The 15974-nt window shown below is 39.0% G+C and overlaps 1 protein-coding gene across 1 annotated transcript in view; it reads right to left on the bottom strand.

Annotated features, from left to right (window-relative positions):
- The window catches only part of LOC124789011 (UDP-glucosyltransferase 2-like), a 64451-nt gene extending 48776 nt beyond the window's left edge, over nt 1-15675 (bottom strand). Inside the window, exon 1 of the mRNA XM_047256298.1 lies at nt 15502-15675. Coding sequence (XP_047112254.1) covers nt 15502-15675 — 174 coding nt within the window. The remainder of the gene's footprint in view (nt 1-15501) is intronic.
- Nucleotides 15676-15974: the final 299 nt, after the last annotated feature.

The following is a 15974-nucleotide window of genomic DNA, read 5'->3' as shown; positions in this document are numbered from 1 at the left end:
CATTTCACATGTAAAACCGTTTATTGAAAGATAATCTGCTTTTTAACTTTGTCTTTGCCATGTAACTTTTCACTTTACATTGCTAGTATGCTTTGTCAGACTTAGAATCTGTTAACATACAGCAATATTTGAAGTTAAATATCCAGTCTATTGGACTCTGTTATATTTACAGGATTTTGTTTCTACAGATTTGTAACGCAAATTCTTGACCTTTGAAATATTTTTATATGAGACTGTCACTGTAGCGGAAACTGGTGTCGTAAATATTTCGGTAAGAAAGTTAAGTGACCACCTGCACGTAATGCATCGTGGGCACCCAGCTGGGCGACAGTTGCCTGAAAAAAAGCCATTAGCATGTGCCCCTGTCAGAGGTACAGGTGGAGAAAAAAAAAGGGAGGCCATTATCCTCGCTATTGACATTCCTTTGTAGAAAGCATCGCAAAAACGACATGGTCGAACTTGAGAACATATGATTACACTGTGGAGCTCTTAATTTATGATATTTACTGAAATGCCTAATGAAATGACGAGAAATATTTTTATGTCTATACACCTGATTATGACTACTGTCTCTCTAGTTGAGAGATTTTTTTACTAACTTATGAAATGCCTCATGACTACTGAATGATGTTCTTATGCTTTACTTTGTACATAGTTGCTTATTTCATTTTATATCTGGTTTCCAGCTGTGTTCCAGTATTGCTTTTATAAAATAAAATGCATTTGCTAATGTGAACACTTTCTGTCAACAGATCTATTAAATAATAATTTTGTAATCCACATTCTTAAAAAAAAAGGAGCACTTGGAAAGGAAAGAACAATACGAAGGGACTAGTAACAGTAACTGGACACATAATTTTCTTTTCAAGTACATGGTAATATTTTTTTTACAATAAGTTGTTGTGGTGCACCACTGTAATTACATAGTCATTAAGATGTGAAAAGACATTTCCCTTATATGCATTGTTGTCTTTAGTGTACTATTTTTTATGCTTGACCTTTGTCATGTTTAGGTATAAGTTATTTCATTTTCTGCTGCTGGTTGCCAGGCATAATGTTACTGAATTTGACTTTGTATTACGCTGTTAAGCCAGTTTTACTAAGCATTTATTTTTCTTGTTTGCTGCTCATTGCCTTATATTAGTTATAATTTATGCTGCTTGCTTTGCCTTTTGTATTTTTTATCATTGCTGTTTGTGTTAATTGTTTTGTGCTGCTGCATTGCCTCGTCCCTTAGTTTAGCATCTGAGCTCAGTAGATTTAAGTTAGCTTAAGAGGGGGTAGACTATATAAGAAACTAACTATGATGAATTGGAAGAAATGCATTGAGAAGCTACAAGAAAATGGTTTGGCCAAAAAAGTATTTTGAATGAGGATATGAACCAAAAAAGTAGGGTTTAGGGACAACAGGTATAGGTAGGATTTTCTTGGAAATAAATGATGAGGTAAGATAATGGAAAATAAATAATGAGGTAATAAATAATGAGGTAAGAAATATGTGAACATATAAATACAGTAAGCATGCTTGGATAGGATGTTTTGGTGAAAACAAATGTTGAAATAAGACGAAAGATCTATGGAATGAAGTTTTGGGTTGGACTGCAGTACCAAATGCTACACTGAAAACGAACCCTGTCCTTTCCATTGTGCTATCCCCCTGTGTGTTTGTGTACTCTTGTATATTTGTGTTTTTCCTGTCTTTATGTGTTTACCTGATGAGAGTTACATTGTAGAATTTTTCTGATAATATGTTATTTATTTTGTAATGATGCTTAGACATTATTTATTCTGTTTTGTTTTAATGCTCATGTGTGAAGTTGATGTCTCGAAAGTTATTCTGATCTTTTATATATGTACTCATGTCATAATTCCTGCAACACTGATGTATATGTTATTTCGATTCTTTTGTAAAGCCTGTACTACAAATGTTCTCTGTATTGTTATGTTCCTTAATGATGTATTTTGTACCTATGTAATTGTATTCTTATGTTATAAAATTGTAATTGACACCAGGTCATCAAATTAAGTAACTTGTAAGTTCCATTTCACTGCACACGTTTCTGTTGCTCATAGTATATGGACAATATGTGAGAAGTAGGGACTGTTAGTGATTGCACGTATGTTAATAATTCCGCAAGGGACTGGATAACAGCATTGCTGGTTCTAAGGACAATTCCAAAAACTTTGTGAGTGCACAAGTGGTGGTTATAGACTTGCTATATCGTCCGTAAGACTCTTCGATGGTGATTGTGCACCTGCACAGTCACAACAGATGGCTGCTGGCCATCTCTACAAGGACTACAGTGGGTCTGCATCTTTGATGGCCCACCAATACCATTATTTCTACAAGGACTACAGTGGGTCTGCATCTTTGATGGCCCACCAATACCGTAATCTCTACAAGGACTACAGTGGGTCTACTCTGTGATGACCTACCCACCAATACTCTTCAAAACTTCGACTGACTCTGCTGTGGGTTTGCTCTGTTGTGGCCCATTACTTGTCTGCATGTCAAGAGTCAGCACTGTCTTTCCGTTGGAAGGACACTAATTCTTCAAGACTGCATGGAAATCCACTACTTCTGTGTGCATTCTCTTTTACTGTTCAGACTTTGAAAAAAAAGAAACACACTGTAATTTTACTGTGATGAATCAGGACTGTCTTTATAGACTGTGAGAAAATTTTAGCTTTTGACCAACTTTGTATCAATAAGTGTGTGCATTTGATATCTTTGTTATTGTAATTATGAAAAATTTTATCAAATCATTATTGGCCACTGCCCAAAACATGTACAATTTTTTGTGGGGAGCATGGGGGCTACGTAAGTAGGCTGTTTATGTTTTCTTATTGGTAACGCCACGTAGCGCTCTATATGCAAAATCACTGGCTGTGCTGTGTGCAGTCTGTGGGTAGTTTGCATTGTTGTCTGCCATTGTAGTGTTGGGCGGCGACAGCTGGATGTGAACAGCGCGTAGCGTTGCGCAGTAGGAGGTGAACCGCCAGCAGTGGTGGATGTGGGGAGAGAGATGGCGGAGTTTTGTAATTTGTCATGAACTGCTATATATATTATGACTATTAAGGTAAATACATTATTTGTTCTCTATTAAAATCTTTCATTTGCTAACTATGCCTATCAGTAGTTAGTGCCTTCGGTAGTTTGAATCTTTTATTTAGCTGGCAGTAGTGGTGCTCGCTGTATTGCAGTAGTTCGAGTAACCAAGATTTTTGTGAGGTAAGCGATTTGTGAAATGTATAGGTTAATGTTAGTCACGGCCATTCTTTGGTAGGGATTTCTGAAAGTCAGATTGCGTTGCGCTAAAAATATTGTGTCAGGTTAAGCACAGTCCTGTACAATTTTTAAAGGGAACGTTTCATTACTTTCATCTGTTTGTCTGTCTGTCAATGATTTCAAATGGGCCTTGTACTCACTAGCAAAGATTTTGAGCACGTACTTAAGTGTAAAACTATCTTTCTTTACGAAAAATTATTTATTTTGTAAGTGACATGTCATCACTCTGAATAAACAGTTTGGTTTATTTAAAGTGTATTCCATCTAATTTCAATGTCTAGTAGAATTTATAGACACAGTTTTCTGACAGCATGTTGTTTACTTTAAGATACATTCAGGCAAAGACAGGTCAGGTTTTTGTCTCAAATTTAAGAGAGTTAATACAATAGTTTCCTTTACCCCCTGACTAGCGCTCTTTATCAGATTACAGATTAGATTAGATTAGTACTTGTTCCATAGATCATGAATACGACACTTCGTAATGATGTGGAACGTGTCAGGTTAATAAAAGATGTCTATGCAAGATATTACATGGCACAAAGTATTACATGACACTTAATACTTTAATATATATATTTTTTGTGGGGTTGGGGAAATTACCCACGTACTACATCCAAATTTGAATCTAATGAGTAGAAGGAGTTGCCATTAAGACATTCTTTTAATTTCCTTTTAAATGCTATATGGCTCTCTGTCAGACTTTTGATGCTATTATGTTGTGTGCTGTCCTTAGGTTAGTTAGGTTTACGTAGTTCTAAGTTCTAGGGGACTGATGACCATAGATGTTAAGTCCCATAGTGCTCAGAGCCATTTGAACCATTTGATGCTATTAGGTAAGTGACCAAAGACTTTTGTGGTGTTGTTGTTGTGGTCTTCAGTCCTGAGACTGGTTTGATGCAGCTCTCCATGCCACTCTATCCTGTGCAAGCTTTTTCATCTCCCAGTACCTACTGCAACCTACATCCTTCTGAATCTGCTTAGTGTATTCATCTCTTGGTCTCCCTCTACGATTTTTACCCTCCACGCTGCCCTCCAATACTAAATTGGTGATCCCTTAATGCCTCAGAACATGTCCTACCAACCGATCCCTTCTTCTGGTCAAGTTGTGCCACAAACTTCTCTTCTCCCCAATCTTATTCAATACTTCCTCATTAGTTATGTGATCTACCCATCTAATCTTCAGCATTCTTCTGTAACACCACATTTCGAAAGCTTCTATTCTCTTCTTGTCCAAACTATTTATCGTCCATGTTTCACTTCCATACATGGCTACACTCCATACGAATACTTTCAGAAATGACTTCCTGACACTTAAATCAATACTGGATGTTAACAAATTTCTCTTCTTCAGAAACGATATCCTTGCCATTGCCAGCATACATTTTATATCCTCTCTACTTCGACCATCATCAGTTATTTTGCTCCCCAAATAGCAAAACTCCTTTACTACTTTAAGTGCCTCATTTCCTAATCTAATCTCATTTCCTAATCTAATTCCCTCAGTATCACCCGACTACATTCCATTATCCTTGTTTTGCTTTTGTTGATGTTCATCTTATATCCTCCTTTCAAGACACTGTCCATTCCATTCAACTGCTCTTCCAAGTCCTTTGCTGTCTCTGACAGAATTACAATGTCATCGGCGAACCTCAAAGTTTTTATTTCTTCTCCATGAATTTTAATACCTACCCCGAATTTTTCTTTTGTTTCCTTTACTGCTTGCTCAATATACAGATTGAACAACATCGGGGAGAGGCTACAACCCTGTCTTACTCCCTTCCCAACCACTGCTTCCCTTTCATGTCCCTCGACTCTTATAACTGCCATCTGGTTTCTGTACAAATTGTAAATAGCCTTTCGCTCCCTGTATTTTACCCCTGCCACCTTAAGGATTTGAAAGAGAGTATTCCAGTCAACATTGTCAAGAGCTTTCTCTAAGTCTACAAATGCTAGAAACGTAGGTTTGCCTTTCCTTAATCTTTCTTCTAAGATAAGTCGTAAGGTCAGTATTGCCTCACGTGTTCCAGTGTTTCTACGGAATCCAAACTGATCTTCCCCGAGGTTGGCTTCTACTAGTTTTTCCATTCGTCTGTAAAGAATTCGTGTTAGTATTTTGCAGCTGTGACTTATTAAGCTGATAGTTCGGTAATTTTCACATCTGTCAACACCTGCATTCTTTGGGATTGGAATTATTATATTCTTCTTGAAGTCTGAGGGTATTTCGCCTGTTTCACACATCTTGCTCACCAGATGGTAGAGTTTTGTCATGACTGGCTCTCCCACGGCCGTCAGTAGTTCCAATGGAATATTGTCTACTCCGGGGGCCTTGTTTCGACTCAGGTCTTTCAGTGCTCTGTCAAACTCTTCACGCAGTATCGTATCTCCCATTTCGTCTTCATCTACATCCTCTTCCATTTCCATAATATTGTCCTCAAGTACATCGCCCTTGTATAGACCCTCTATATACTCCTTCCACCTTTCTGCTTTCCCTTCTTTGCTTAGAACTGGGTTTCCATCTGAGCTCTTGATATTCATACCAGTCGTTCTCTTATCTCCAAAGGTCTCTTTAATTTTCCTGTAGGCGGTATCTATCTTACCCCTAGTGAGATAGGCCTCTACATCCTTACATTTGTCCTCTAGCCATCCCTGCTTAGCCATTTTGCACTTCCTGTCAATCTCATTTTTGAGACGTTTGTATTCCTTTTTGCCTGTTTCACTTACTGCATTTTTATATTTTCTCCTTTCATCAATTAAATTCAATATTTCTTCTGTTACCCAAGGATTTCTACTACCCCTCGTCTTTTTACCTACTTGATCCTCAGCTGCCTTCACTACTTCATCCCTCAAAGCTACCCATTCTTCTTCTACTGTACTTATTTCCCCCATTCCTGTCAATTGCTCCATTATGCTCTCCTTGAATCTCTGTAGAACCTCTGGTTCTTTTAGTTTATCCAGGTCCCATCTCCTTAAATTCCCACCTTTTTGCAGTTTCTTCAGTTTTAATCTACAGGTCATAACCAATAGATTGTGGTCAGAGTCCACATCTGCCCCTGGAAATGGCTTACAATTTAAAACCTGGTTCCTAAATCTCTGTCTTACCATTATATAATCTATCTGATACCTTTTAGTATCTCCAGGGTTCTTCCATGTATACAACCTTCTTTCATGATTCTTAAACCAAGTGTTAGTTATGATTATGTTGTGCTCTGTGCAAAATTCTACCAGGCGGCTTCCTTTTTCATTTCTGTCCCCCAATCCATATTCACCTACTATGTTTCCTTCTCTCCCTTTTCCTACACTCGAATTCCAGTCACCCATGACTATTAAATTTTCGTCTCCCTTCACAATCTGAATAATTTCTTTTATTTCATCATACATTTCTTCAATTTCTTCGTCATCTGCAGAGCTAGTTGGCATATAAACTTGTACTACTGTAGTAGGTGTGGGCTTCGTATCTATCTTGGCCACAATAATGCGTTCACTATGCTGTTTGTAGTAGTTTACCCGCATTCCTATTTTCCTATTCATTATTAAACCTACTCCTGCATTCCCCCTATTTGATTTTGTGTTTATAACCCTGTAGTCACCTGACTAGAAGTCTTGTTCCTCCTGCCACCGAACTTCACTAATTCCCACTATATCTAACTTCAACCTATCCATTTCCCTTTTTAAATTTTCTAACCTACCTGCCCGATTAAGGGATCTCACATTCCACGCTCCGATCCGTAGAACGCCAGTTTTCTTTCTCCTGATAACGACATCCTCTTGAGTAGTCCCCGTCCGGAGATCCGAATGGGGGACTATTTTACCTCCGGAATATTTTACCCAAAAGGACGCCATCATAATGTAATCATACAGTAAAGCTGCATGCCCTCGGGAAAAATTATGGCTGTAGTTTCCCCTTGCTTTCAGCCGTTCGCAGTACCAGCACAGCAAGGCCGTTTTGGTTATTGTTACAAGGCCAGATCAGTCAATCATCCAGACTGTTGCCCCTGCAACTACTGAAAAGGCTGCTGCCCCTCTTCAGGAACCACACGTTTGTCTGGCCTCTCAACAGATACCCCTCCGTTGTGGTTGCACCTACGATACGGCTATCTGTATCGCTGAGGCACGCAAGCCTCCCCACCAACGGCAAGGTCCATGGTTCATGGGGGGGGTGGTAGCAATAATTAACCCCATTCTGAGCCAAAGTTAGATTTAATCTTGAGTAGTCAAGATCATCCTTTCTCCTAGTGTTGTAGCCATGTACACTGTTATTACTTTTGAATTCGTTTGGGTTGCTAATAACAAATTTCATAAGTGAATATATATATATATATATATATATATATATATATATATATATATATATATATTGTGCGGCTATAGTGCAGATCTCTAGCTCTTTAAATAAGTGTCTGCAGAATAATCATGGATGAGCTCCAGCAATTATTCTGATACACGCTTTTGTGCAATGAACACTCTTTTACTCAATGATGAGTTACCCCAGAATATGATGCCATACGAAAGCAGAGAATGAAAATAGGCATGGTAAGCTAATTTACTGAGATGTATATCACCAAAATCTGCAATGACCCTAATAGCATAAGTAGCTGAACTCAAACGTTTCAGCAGATCTTTGTGTCTTTTTTCCAGTTCAATCTCTCATCAATGCATACACCTAGAAATTTTGAATAGTCTACCTTAGCTACCGATTTCTGATCGAAGTCTATATCTATTAATGGTGTCATTCCATTTACTGTGTGGAACTGTATGTACTGTGTTTTGTCAATGTTTAATGAGAGCTCATTTGCAGAGAACCACTTAATGATTTTCTGAAAAACATCCTTTACAATTTCACCAGTTAATTCTTGTCTGTTGAGTGTGACAGCTATATTTGTATCATTAAGAAGTACGGATGACCAACGTTTCTGTTTCGGCTTTGACAAGTAAGCGGCAGTGGGAAGGGTCTGAATGGAAAACTGCACGATGAGACAGTAGTTATTTCCACATAAACCTGTAAACGTTTGCACACTCGTTTGAAACATTTTTGCGAAGCCACGTCTGATGCGCCGGAAGTTATTATAAACAAACAATTATAAACAAAAATCATAAATGACTCCTATCTGTGTCGTACGGGAAATGAGGTTTTATCTTAGTAGCGCAGGTCTGCCTTACTGCATACAACGACGAATCCTACCATGAGAGTTCTGCTTGGCGGTGTGGACACCGTATCAGATGACGCTGGCCACATTGATATCCAATTTTAGTACATTTCTCGAATTATTTTGCAAAAAGCTTCAATCTCAACACTAGCAACCATCATATACTCTACTTATCTTTTCAAACGCTTTCGATTGCCGTTAAAAAAGTGTATCACTCTGTTTCAGAAAATTATAGTTACTTCAATATCTCGATCAATACAAGAGCTACGGCACTTTATCACATGCCAAATTTCGTGCCTCTTAGCGTACTATCGTTTGCGGAAAACCTCGTTTCGATACCTGGAACCGCTCGCGAAATACAAGGGATGTTGCGTCTTACGTGACTCACCCTGTATAATGTAATTGTGGATGGCACCTTGCTTTTCAGTTACATCCTCCTATGTTTAAATCATACCTGTCTGTTACATTAGGAATTACGTCTAGATAATACTCAGAAAAGAAGTTACTATTCATATCCCAATAACATTAGTTTGACGCTGATAAAGTATGACGTGGGAAAGAGATCAGAATGATAGAGAAAACCTTGCTGGATAGTAACAGAGTAGATGAACAGGATTTCAAACAAAAACTTACGCAACTCTTTGATGACGTCTGTAACACTTCAAATGCTTAACAAACTTAATATACGATTATGTTAACGGATTTATTACTTCATTTTCAGGCCTTCTACCTTTTATACTGAGTAGTATGACTAAACGTTGTATGAAACATATAACGTTTACACATTTTTTGAATTGTTTTCTTAAATGTAGGCACCGCTGGTATTCGGTTAGATGACTGTGGGAAACCTCCCAAAATCACGCTCAAATTGGCCAATGAACCGATTACGTGTTTGACTAAACTAAGATGGTGTTCTTCTTCCTACTGGAAACGTTATTTGGTCAATTGAGTTGCAAAATTTCTAACTGTATGACCGTGTGTTACGCTGCACTGCTCCCTATCATGTCTGAAAAGATACCAACTCGTAGAGTGGACTTCCTTGATATTTCGAACTTCTTTCCCGTTCCTATATCAGAAAAAGGCTTTCCTCCTATCGATTGTTGCTTGTGAGTTCACACATAAAGCGTATATTCGTCTGTATTCAGAATTGGAATAAAGAAATAAGTACTCCAAATCTCTTCAGAAATTTTTGTGTAAATGTCTAGGACAAGTTTTTGAAAACTTGAATGATATTGGATAGTTCTCGCTTTCAGATAAGGAAGAAGTAATATCGTCCAATAGATCACTACTGTTTCCTATTTTGATTTTTGATGACATTGCTTGTGAAAATGAATATCATATGGAGGCTTACTATTCTATGGGTCACCATTGCGGTGTGGACGGCTTTTATCTATGACAAACATTCAACGATGATCTAAAACAGTTAATTAGAGACAGTGCTAATGTAACTATTTATTTTCAAACAAGACAAACATAATCTGAGTCTTGTAGTCAGTGATAATGTTAACCCTGATAAGACTTTTAATGTATTCAAAATGTGTAAACCAGCATGGAGTGATAATGTCTACAATTTTCTGGTTGTAAGCAAAGTTGATTTGAATAATGGGCATTATGGTATTAACATCTTCAACTTTATTTGTGTGAAATAGAGTAACAGAAGAGAAAATAAATCATCTGCTATGTTTGAGCAGTTCTCTATTATGGTGTAGACTGACACATAAGCTTATAATCAGTTCACAAGCTGACAGCCGCAATTGTCAACAGCAACAACATGCTTCTCAATTCCACTGGATGAAGCAAGAAGCTGCCATCGCTTCAAAAGAGGGAAGTTGAAGCTGATCCAGTACTGGAAAAAGAACTTAAACCTGTTTCTCAACCACTGCAAAGACTCATTCAAACAACAGAAACTTCAAGTAGGAATATCAGCAATGTAGGAAAAGACAGACTGCTACTTGCTATTTTGTCAGAAACTGACATTTTGAGCCCGTGGCTGTGTATAAAATTTAGGTTGACTCTTACACAGAAGATTACAGCAGCCAGCTTCTTTTTATAATGCTACGTATAAAATGAATAGCATTGTAAAAAGTGGCTGGTTGCTCTATCTTCTGTGTAAGAGCCAACCTATAGATTACTACTTTCTGTACAGATGACGCGTCATGTTGCTGAGAGGCACAATTAAAACACGCTTACGTGAGCTATCGGCCAAAGTCTTCATCAGAAAAAGGCAGTTTCAATTGTGTCTATCTGCAACTTGACGTGTCTTCTTTATGGTCGGTAGCAATCTGTCTTTTCCTACAAAGATTCATCCAAGATGGGCATCAATTTGAAAAGGAGAAAAAGATGCCAAGAAGAAGACTAAGACGTTAAAGCAAAAGTAAACATTGTATTTCTGTAAGCAGACAGCAGAGAAGGAGTTGGAGACATGGAGGGGAGGAAGATGAACACGATGACGAAGATGATGATGTGATGATAACGTTGAAGAAAATGAAGAGTTATGAAAGAAAACAACAGCAGGGAAAGAGATAGGGAGCATCATTTTTAATAAACCGTTAGACAAAACGTGTGGTACTGTGCATAACGTCAGATTTGATTAAGTAACAGAAGTGTGGAAGACAGATGATTCAGCAAAAAATGACGAAGACGATTCAATAATTCACAATGTAACATACCTAGGAATGGCAGGATTATATAATCTCAACGCTGTTGAGCGTACAGTAAACAAAAATGGGGGATCGTTACCGATAGATGACATATGTATTGGCATAGGAATGTACAGGCATGGAGAGAAGAAAAATGAATTTGACGTTGAAAATTGGAAGATGGTCTCCAACTAATCGTCAGCATGTGTCAACTGGAATGAACTGAATGATCAACATGCGTAATTACTTGTCCCGCTACTACAGAGTGTGGCTTGGAGTAATTCACATGGGGTTGAAATAACATCTATTGAATAGGAATTTCGAGAAATGGCACTTATTGTCTGGGGTTCGCAATGGATGTGGAAAATGAAGTGAAAGACGCATTTGCAGAATGGGAACTCGCTTATGAAAACAGTCTGTCATTTGAAAGAGAGCCACAAAAGGTTTGATTTACAAATACGAAAGATTTGGAAAATGTTCACGTAATTACCGTGTGGGATTTCACATATCAAACAGCACGCTTTGGATCTTGGGGACATGTGGCGAGCGGTCTTATTCGATTTGAAAGGGGAACTGGGCAGAAATGTTCAAATGTGTGTGAAATCTCATGGGACTTAACTGCTAAGGTCATCAGTCCCTAAGCTTGCACATTACTTTACCTGAATCATCCTAAGGACAAACACACACACCCATGCCCGAGAGAGGACTCGAACCTCCGCCAGGACCAGCCGCATAGTCCATGACTGCAGCGCTGTAGACCGCTCAGCTAATCACGCGCGGCAACTGGGCAGATTTGTAGTGTTGGTACTACAGTCCAATAACAGAAGGTGAACGTATCTGAAATTTAGCGCACAGATGCACCTGTGCCAGGTTATCTAATGACAGTCGACCTTAACATGCATGTCTTGTCTCGCTAATGCGCATCATTTGAGCTGCACATCTCGCATTCCAAGCTACCAAAACCTGTAAGACGGACAATTACGTAATAACCAGTAATAAACATGTAAAACTGAAACACAACGTGTAGTGTGTAGTGAGAGAGAGAGAGAGAGAGAGAGAGAGAGAGAGAGAGAGAGAGAGAGAGCAGTTAAACACTCATCAGCAAAGGAACTAAGAATTGATGACTACCAATGATAGTCATAAATAATTTTAGTTAAGCAACTGTTTAGTATATAATTCGATCCAAGACATATGCAGTTCCCACTACAAAGCAATGTTAACTGGCACTGTTGGCTAAATATGGCAAATGTTTCATGCTAGGTCATAGTGTGAGAACTGTTGCGTGAGGTCATCTTTGAGAAGGTAGCTGTGTGCACAGTAATTGATGGAGGAGTATAATGCTGGCTGTAAATGTAAAGTACTCAATTTGTAAGCTTTGTGTTGTAGACATAGTAGTAAAATTATAAACTGTATGTTATAGTTAGCCGGCCGGTGTGGCCGAGCGGTTCGCCGGCACGGTAGCTCAGCGTGTTCGGTCAGAGGGTTAGCTGCCCTCTGTAATTAAAAAAAAACCTGAGTGCACCTATCAACAACGAACTGAAACGGATGTCTTACGGCATCCACCCCGAGCCAATGCAACGAACGAAAGCGAACAAAATGAGAATTTAAAAAAAAATAAAAATAAAAAAATGAATAAAAAAACGGTTCTAGGCGCATCAGTCTGGAACCGCGCGACCGCTACGGTCGCAGGTTCGAATCCTGCCTCGTGTGAGATGTCCTTAGGTTAGTTAGGTTTAAGTAGTTTTAAGTTCTAGGGGACTGATGACCTCAGATGTTAAGTCCCATAGTGCTCAGAGCCATTTGAGTCATTTTGTTATAGATATAGAGAACATACGAAGTGAGAATCTAAGCTACAAGTTGTAGATATATCACGAAACCGTAATTACAACCTACTGGTCGCAAATGTATTATGAAACTGAAATTATACGTTACTTGTTATAGAAGTATTACAGAAATGTAATTGTAACTTACTGCTTATGTATGTATTACGACAATGTACTGTCCCATAATATACTGAGCTATGTATCTCAGTGTATTTCTTGTTATCTACATGTACCATGCCTGTTTGGACCTCCATGACAAACAGAATACTTCATATTCTTCAAAAACTGCCCACGTTGTATCATTTCATAGCTTTCAAAGAGCGCATTTGTAAGGATTTAGATGCATGCAAACAGTCACATTAGATGTTACACAATGTGTGTGTGTGTGTGTGTGTGTGTGTGTGTGTGTGTGTGTGAAGGAGGGGGGGGGGAGTAGGGAAAGGGTGTTTTCTACTGATGAAGCTGCGTGGATTCTGCTGACAAAGTATCCAACTACTCTCCTCACCCCCTTTCTTATGCATACAGTCAGCACCGCTGTATGAGGCTGATATCATACCGCACCCATACTTCATACACAAAGCCCTCTGGTTAACTGTATAATTTTAATGGCAGGTAAAATACCGGCCTATGATTAGGAGAACGAAAGATGTATGTTTCGGGGTAGAAGTTCTCCGATTGCTATTTCCAACACTGTGTGTTGCTTAAGAAAGAATTGAGGAAGTCATGGACAGCAAAATACTGTGGTATGGTTGGAAGATTTAAATGTGTGTGTGCTGGCTTAGAAACTCTATGATTCGCCTATTTCCAAGAAGGGGTGTGGCTTAACAAGAGTTGGAAAATGAAAGTGGTTGATGAAACACTGGACTGTGGTAGAAAGATCTAAATATGTTTATGTTGGGTTAGGAGCTCACTGATTTGTCTATTACCAAGTAAGGGGTGTGGGTTAAGAAAGTGTTGATAACTGTGATTAGATGGTAAAATGCCGGAGTGTGGCCGGGATATCTAAACATGTGTGTTTTGGATTAGGAACTTTTTGATCGGTCTATTTCCAAGAAGAAGGTGTGGCTTAGTAGAGAGAAGTGGCATGATGACGGCATCCCAGCCACTGCTGCCACAACCCTGCCCTCGCCTCCATCTGCCACATACCGAGGAATGGCCAGTGTGCATATTTGCCATCCAATTCCTACTGCATCATACTACCAAAATTTACAAATAAAATTTTATGCGTTATGTGACCACCCAGAAGATAAAGTTACATACATTTGTGCAGTACTGTTCGAGATATGTTATGTTCGTCCTTTGAACGCTGACATTAGGACATTTGTTTAAAATTCCAACCGGCGTCAAATATTTTCAGAATGAATCATTGAAGCAAATAGTTGTATTAGTTTTAACTTGTGCCCAAAGATATATCTACGTTGCATCACTTCAATGGGTTTGTTGCCGAACAGAGCTCAACAATATTTACAAACACGTTTTGACTGAACTGTTTTCAACTATAGCATTCTCTGTGGGCATTCAATTCGTAGTAGTCGCTATGCATAGCAAAGGAAATATACACCCTGTGGCCACTGAATTTGTAGTTGTCACTATGCATAGGGAAAGCAATGAGTTGATGACACATCTGGCATGAAGGATCTGACTTACGATCTTGGGAGTTCTCAGCGTGGTTTAAATAAAAGTGACAGAATTGCAAAAATTTCAGATCAACAGGTTCTGAGTAGGGGCCCACAAACTTCATTGCTGCAGTAGTAGGTGTTCTCGATCAACGACATTGAAAATATTGCAGGACTTGCGAGAAAATTCGTCGTGTCTGTATGAGAGAGGGCGGCCACGTAAGCAAAGTGCACAATAATGTACAGGATACAGAAAACGCATTACAACAAATGACACCACAAACCACTTCCATCTGTGAGTTAAACTAATCGTCATTAATATGCATTACACTGCGTAATGTAGGACAACACCAAAGGAAGACATGCCTACGTTCGTTCGAGGAACAATGATGAAAGATTCAACGATTAGATGCAGGATTAAATACCGGAGAAATCAGGCACGTTGTATTGAAGTGTCTGACTCATTAAATTATGGAGAATGTTATTAAGAGTTTCGTGTCAGAAAGGTGGTATTGTTTAACATGCTAAAAATATTGCCAAAGTGTAGAGGTCAGCAGTCTTGTGGTTTGGTGTTGCAAACGTTGACAGAAGGGCTTTGACTCATAAAATACTCAGAGCTTTGCCCACTGTCTAGCTCTTTCGTCGTTTCCTCGCTGACTTATTTCATACTGCCATGTTTCATTTGTTCTCCGACTGGTCTTACATATTTCCGGATGGTGAAACAACTAAAAATAAGAGTATTTTGCAACAGGATTTATTTGTAGAACAACTGTCTAAATTCCACTGTATGGTTATGACCTCAAGAAGTGTGTGAAGTATTAGTGAAAGTGGTGTATCAGTTAAAGTCACCTAAAGCACTTAAGATGGTTTGGAAAAACATCTGCCTTTGAGAGGTCGGCATCCAATCAGTTCTTACTCTTAATTAAATAACAACTATGTGTTTGTGAAGAGGTGATAAACTGATTCCTTACGAAAGTCAAGCGTTCTTACCTTCATAGGGTTGGTGGTAATGATGGTGACATGATGTCCCCTCTCCGCAAGAGTTCGCATGATGATGAGGAAGGGGAGCTGGTGGCTGATGGACGCCGTTGGGTTGATGCCGAGGATCCTCGCGCATGAGCACGCATGGAGCGCCAGCGGCAGGAGCAGCAGACTTGACTTCATGGTGTAGCACTGGATAAGAAACGAATGGAGAGTCAATATCAAGAATAAATCACTGTACAAAACATAACTATACAAGGGGCTGCTGTCGAAATTCCTGCCCCCGTACCCGAGGTTGCTAACGCTGACTTGTGTGGCGGTGCTAATATTGATGGTAGTCTGTTCGAAACTTGGTGGTGAAAAGTTTTCGGCACTAGTATTTCGTCGACAAGGGAAGGAAAGATGTATGGTTTTAGAGCACTACAGTCAACATCAACGTCACGTATTAAATTCCAAAGTTCTGTTGAGTGAGTCCTGAAATC

The sequence above is a fragment of the Schistocerca piceifrons genome, chromosome 3 (assembly GCF_021461385.2).
Source record: "Schistocerca piceifrons isolate TAMUIC-IGC-003096 chromosome 3, iqSchPice1.1, whole genome shotgun sequence".
Taxonomy (NCBI): Eukaryota; Metazoa; Arthropoda; class Insecta; order Orthoptera; family Acrididae; genus Schistocerca; species Schistocerca piceifrons.
The sequence above is the reverse complement of the archived record's forward strand: the minus strand, read 5'-3'. Positions and strand labels throughout refer to the sequence as shown.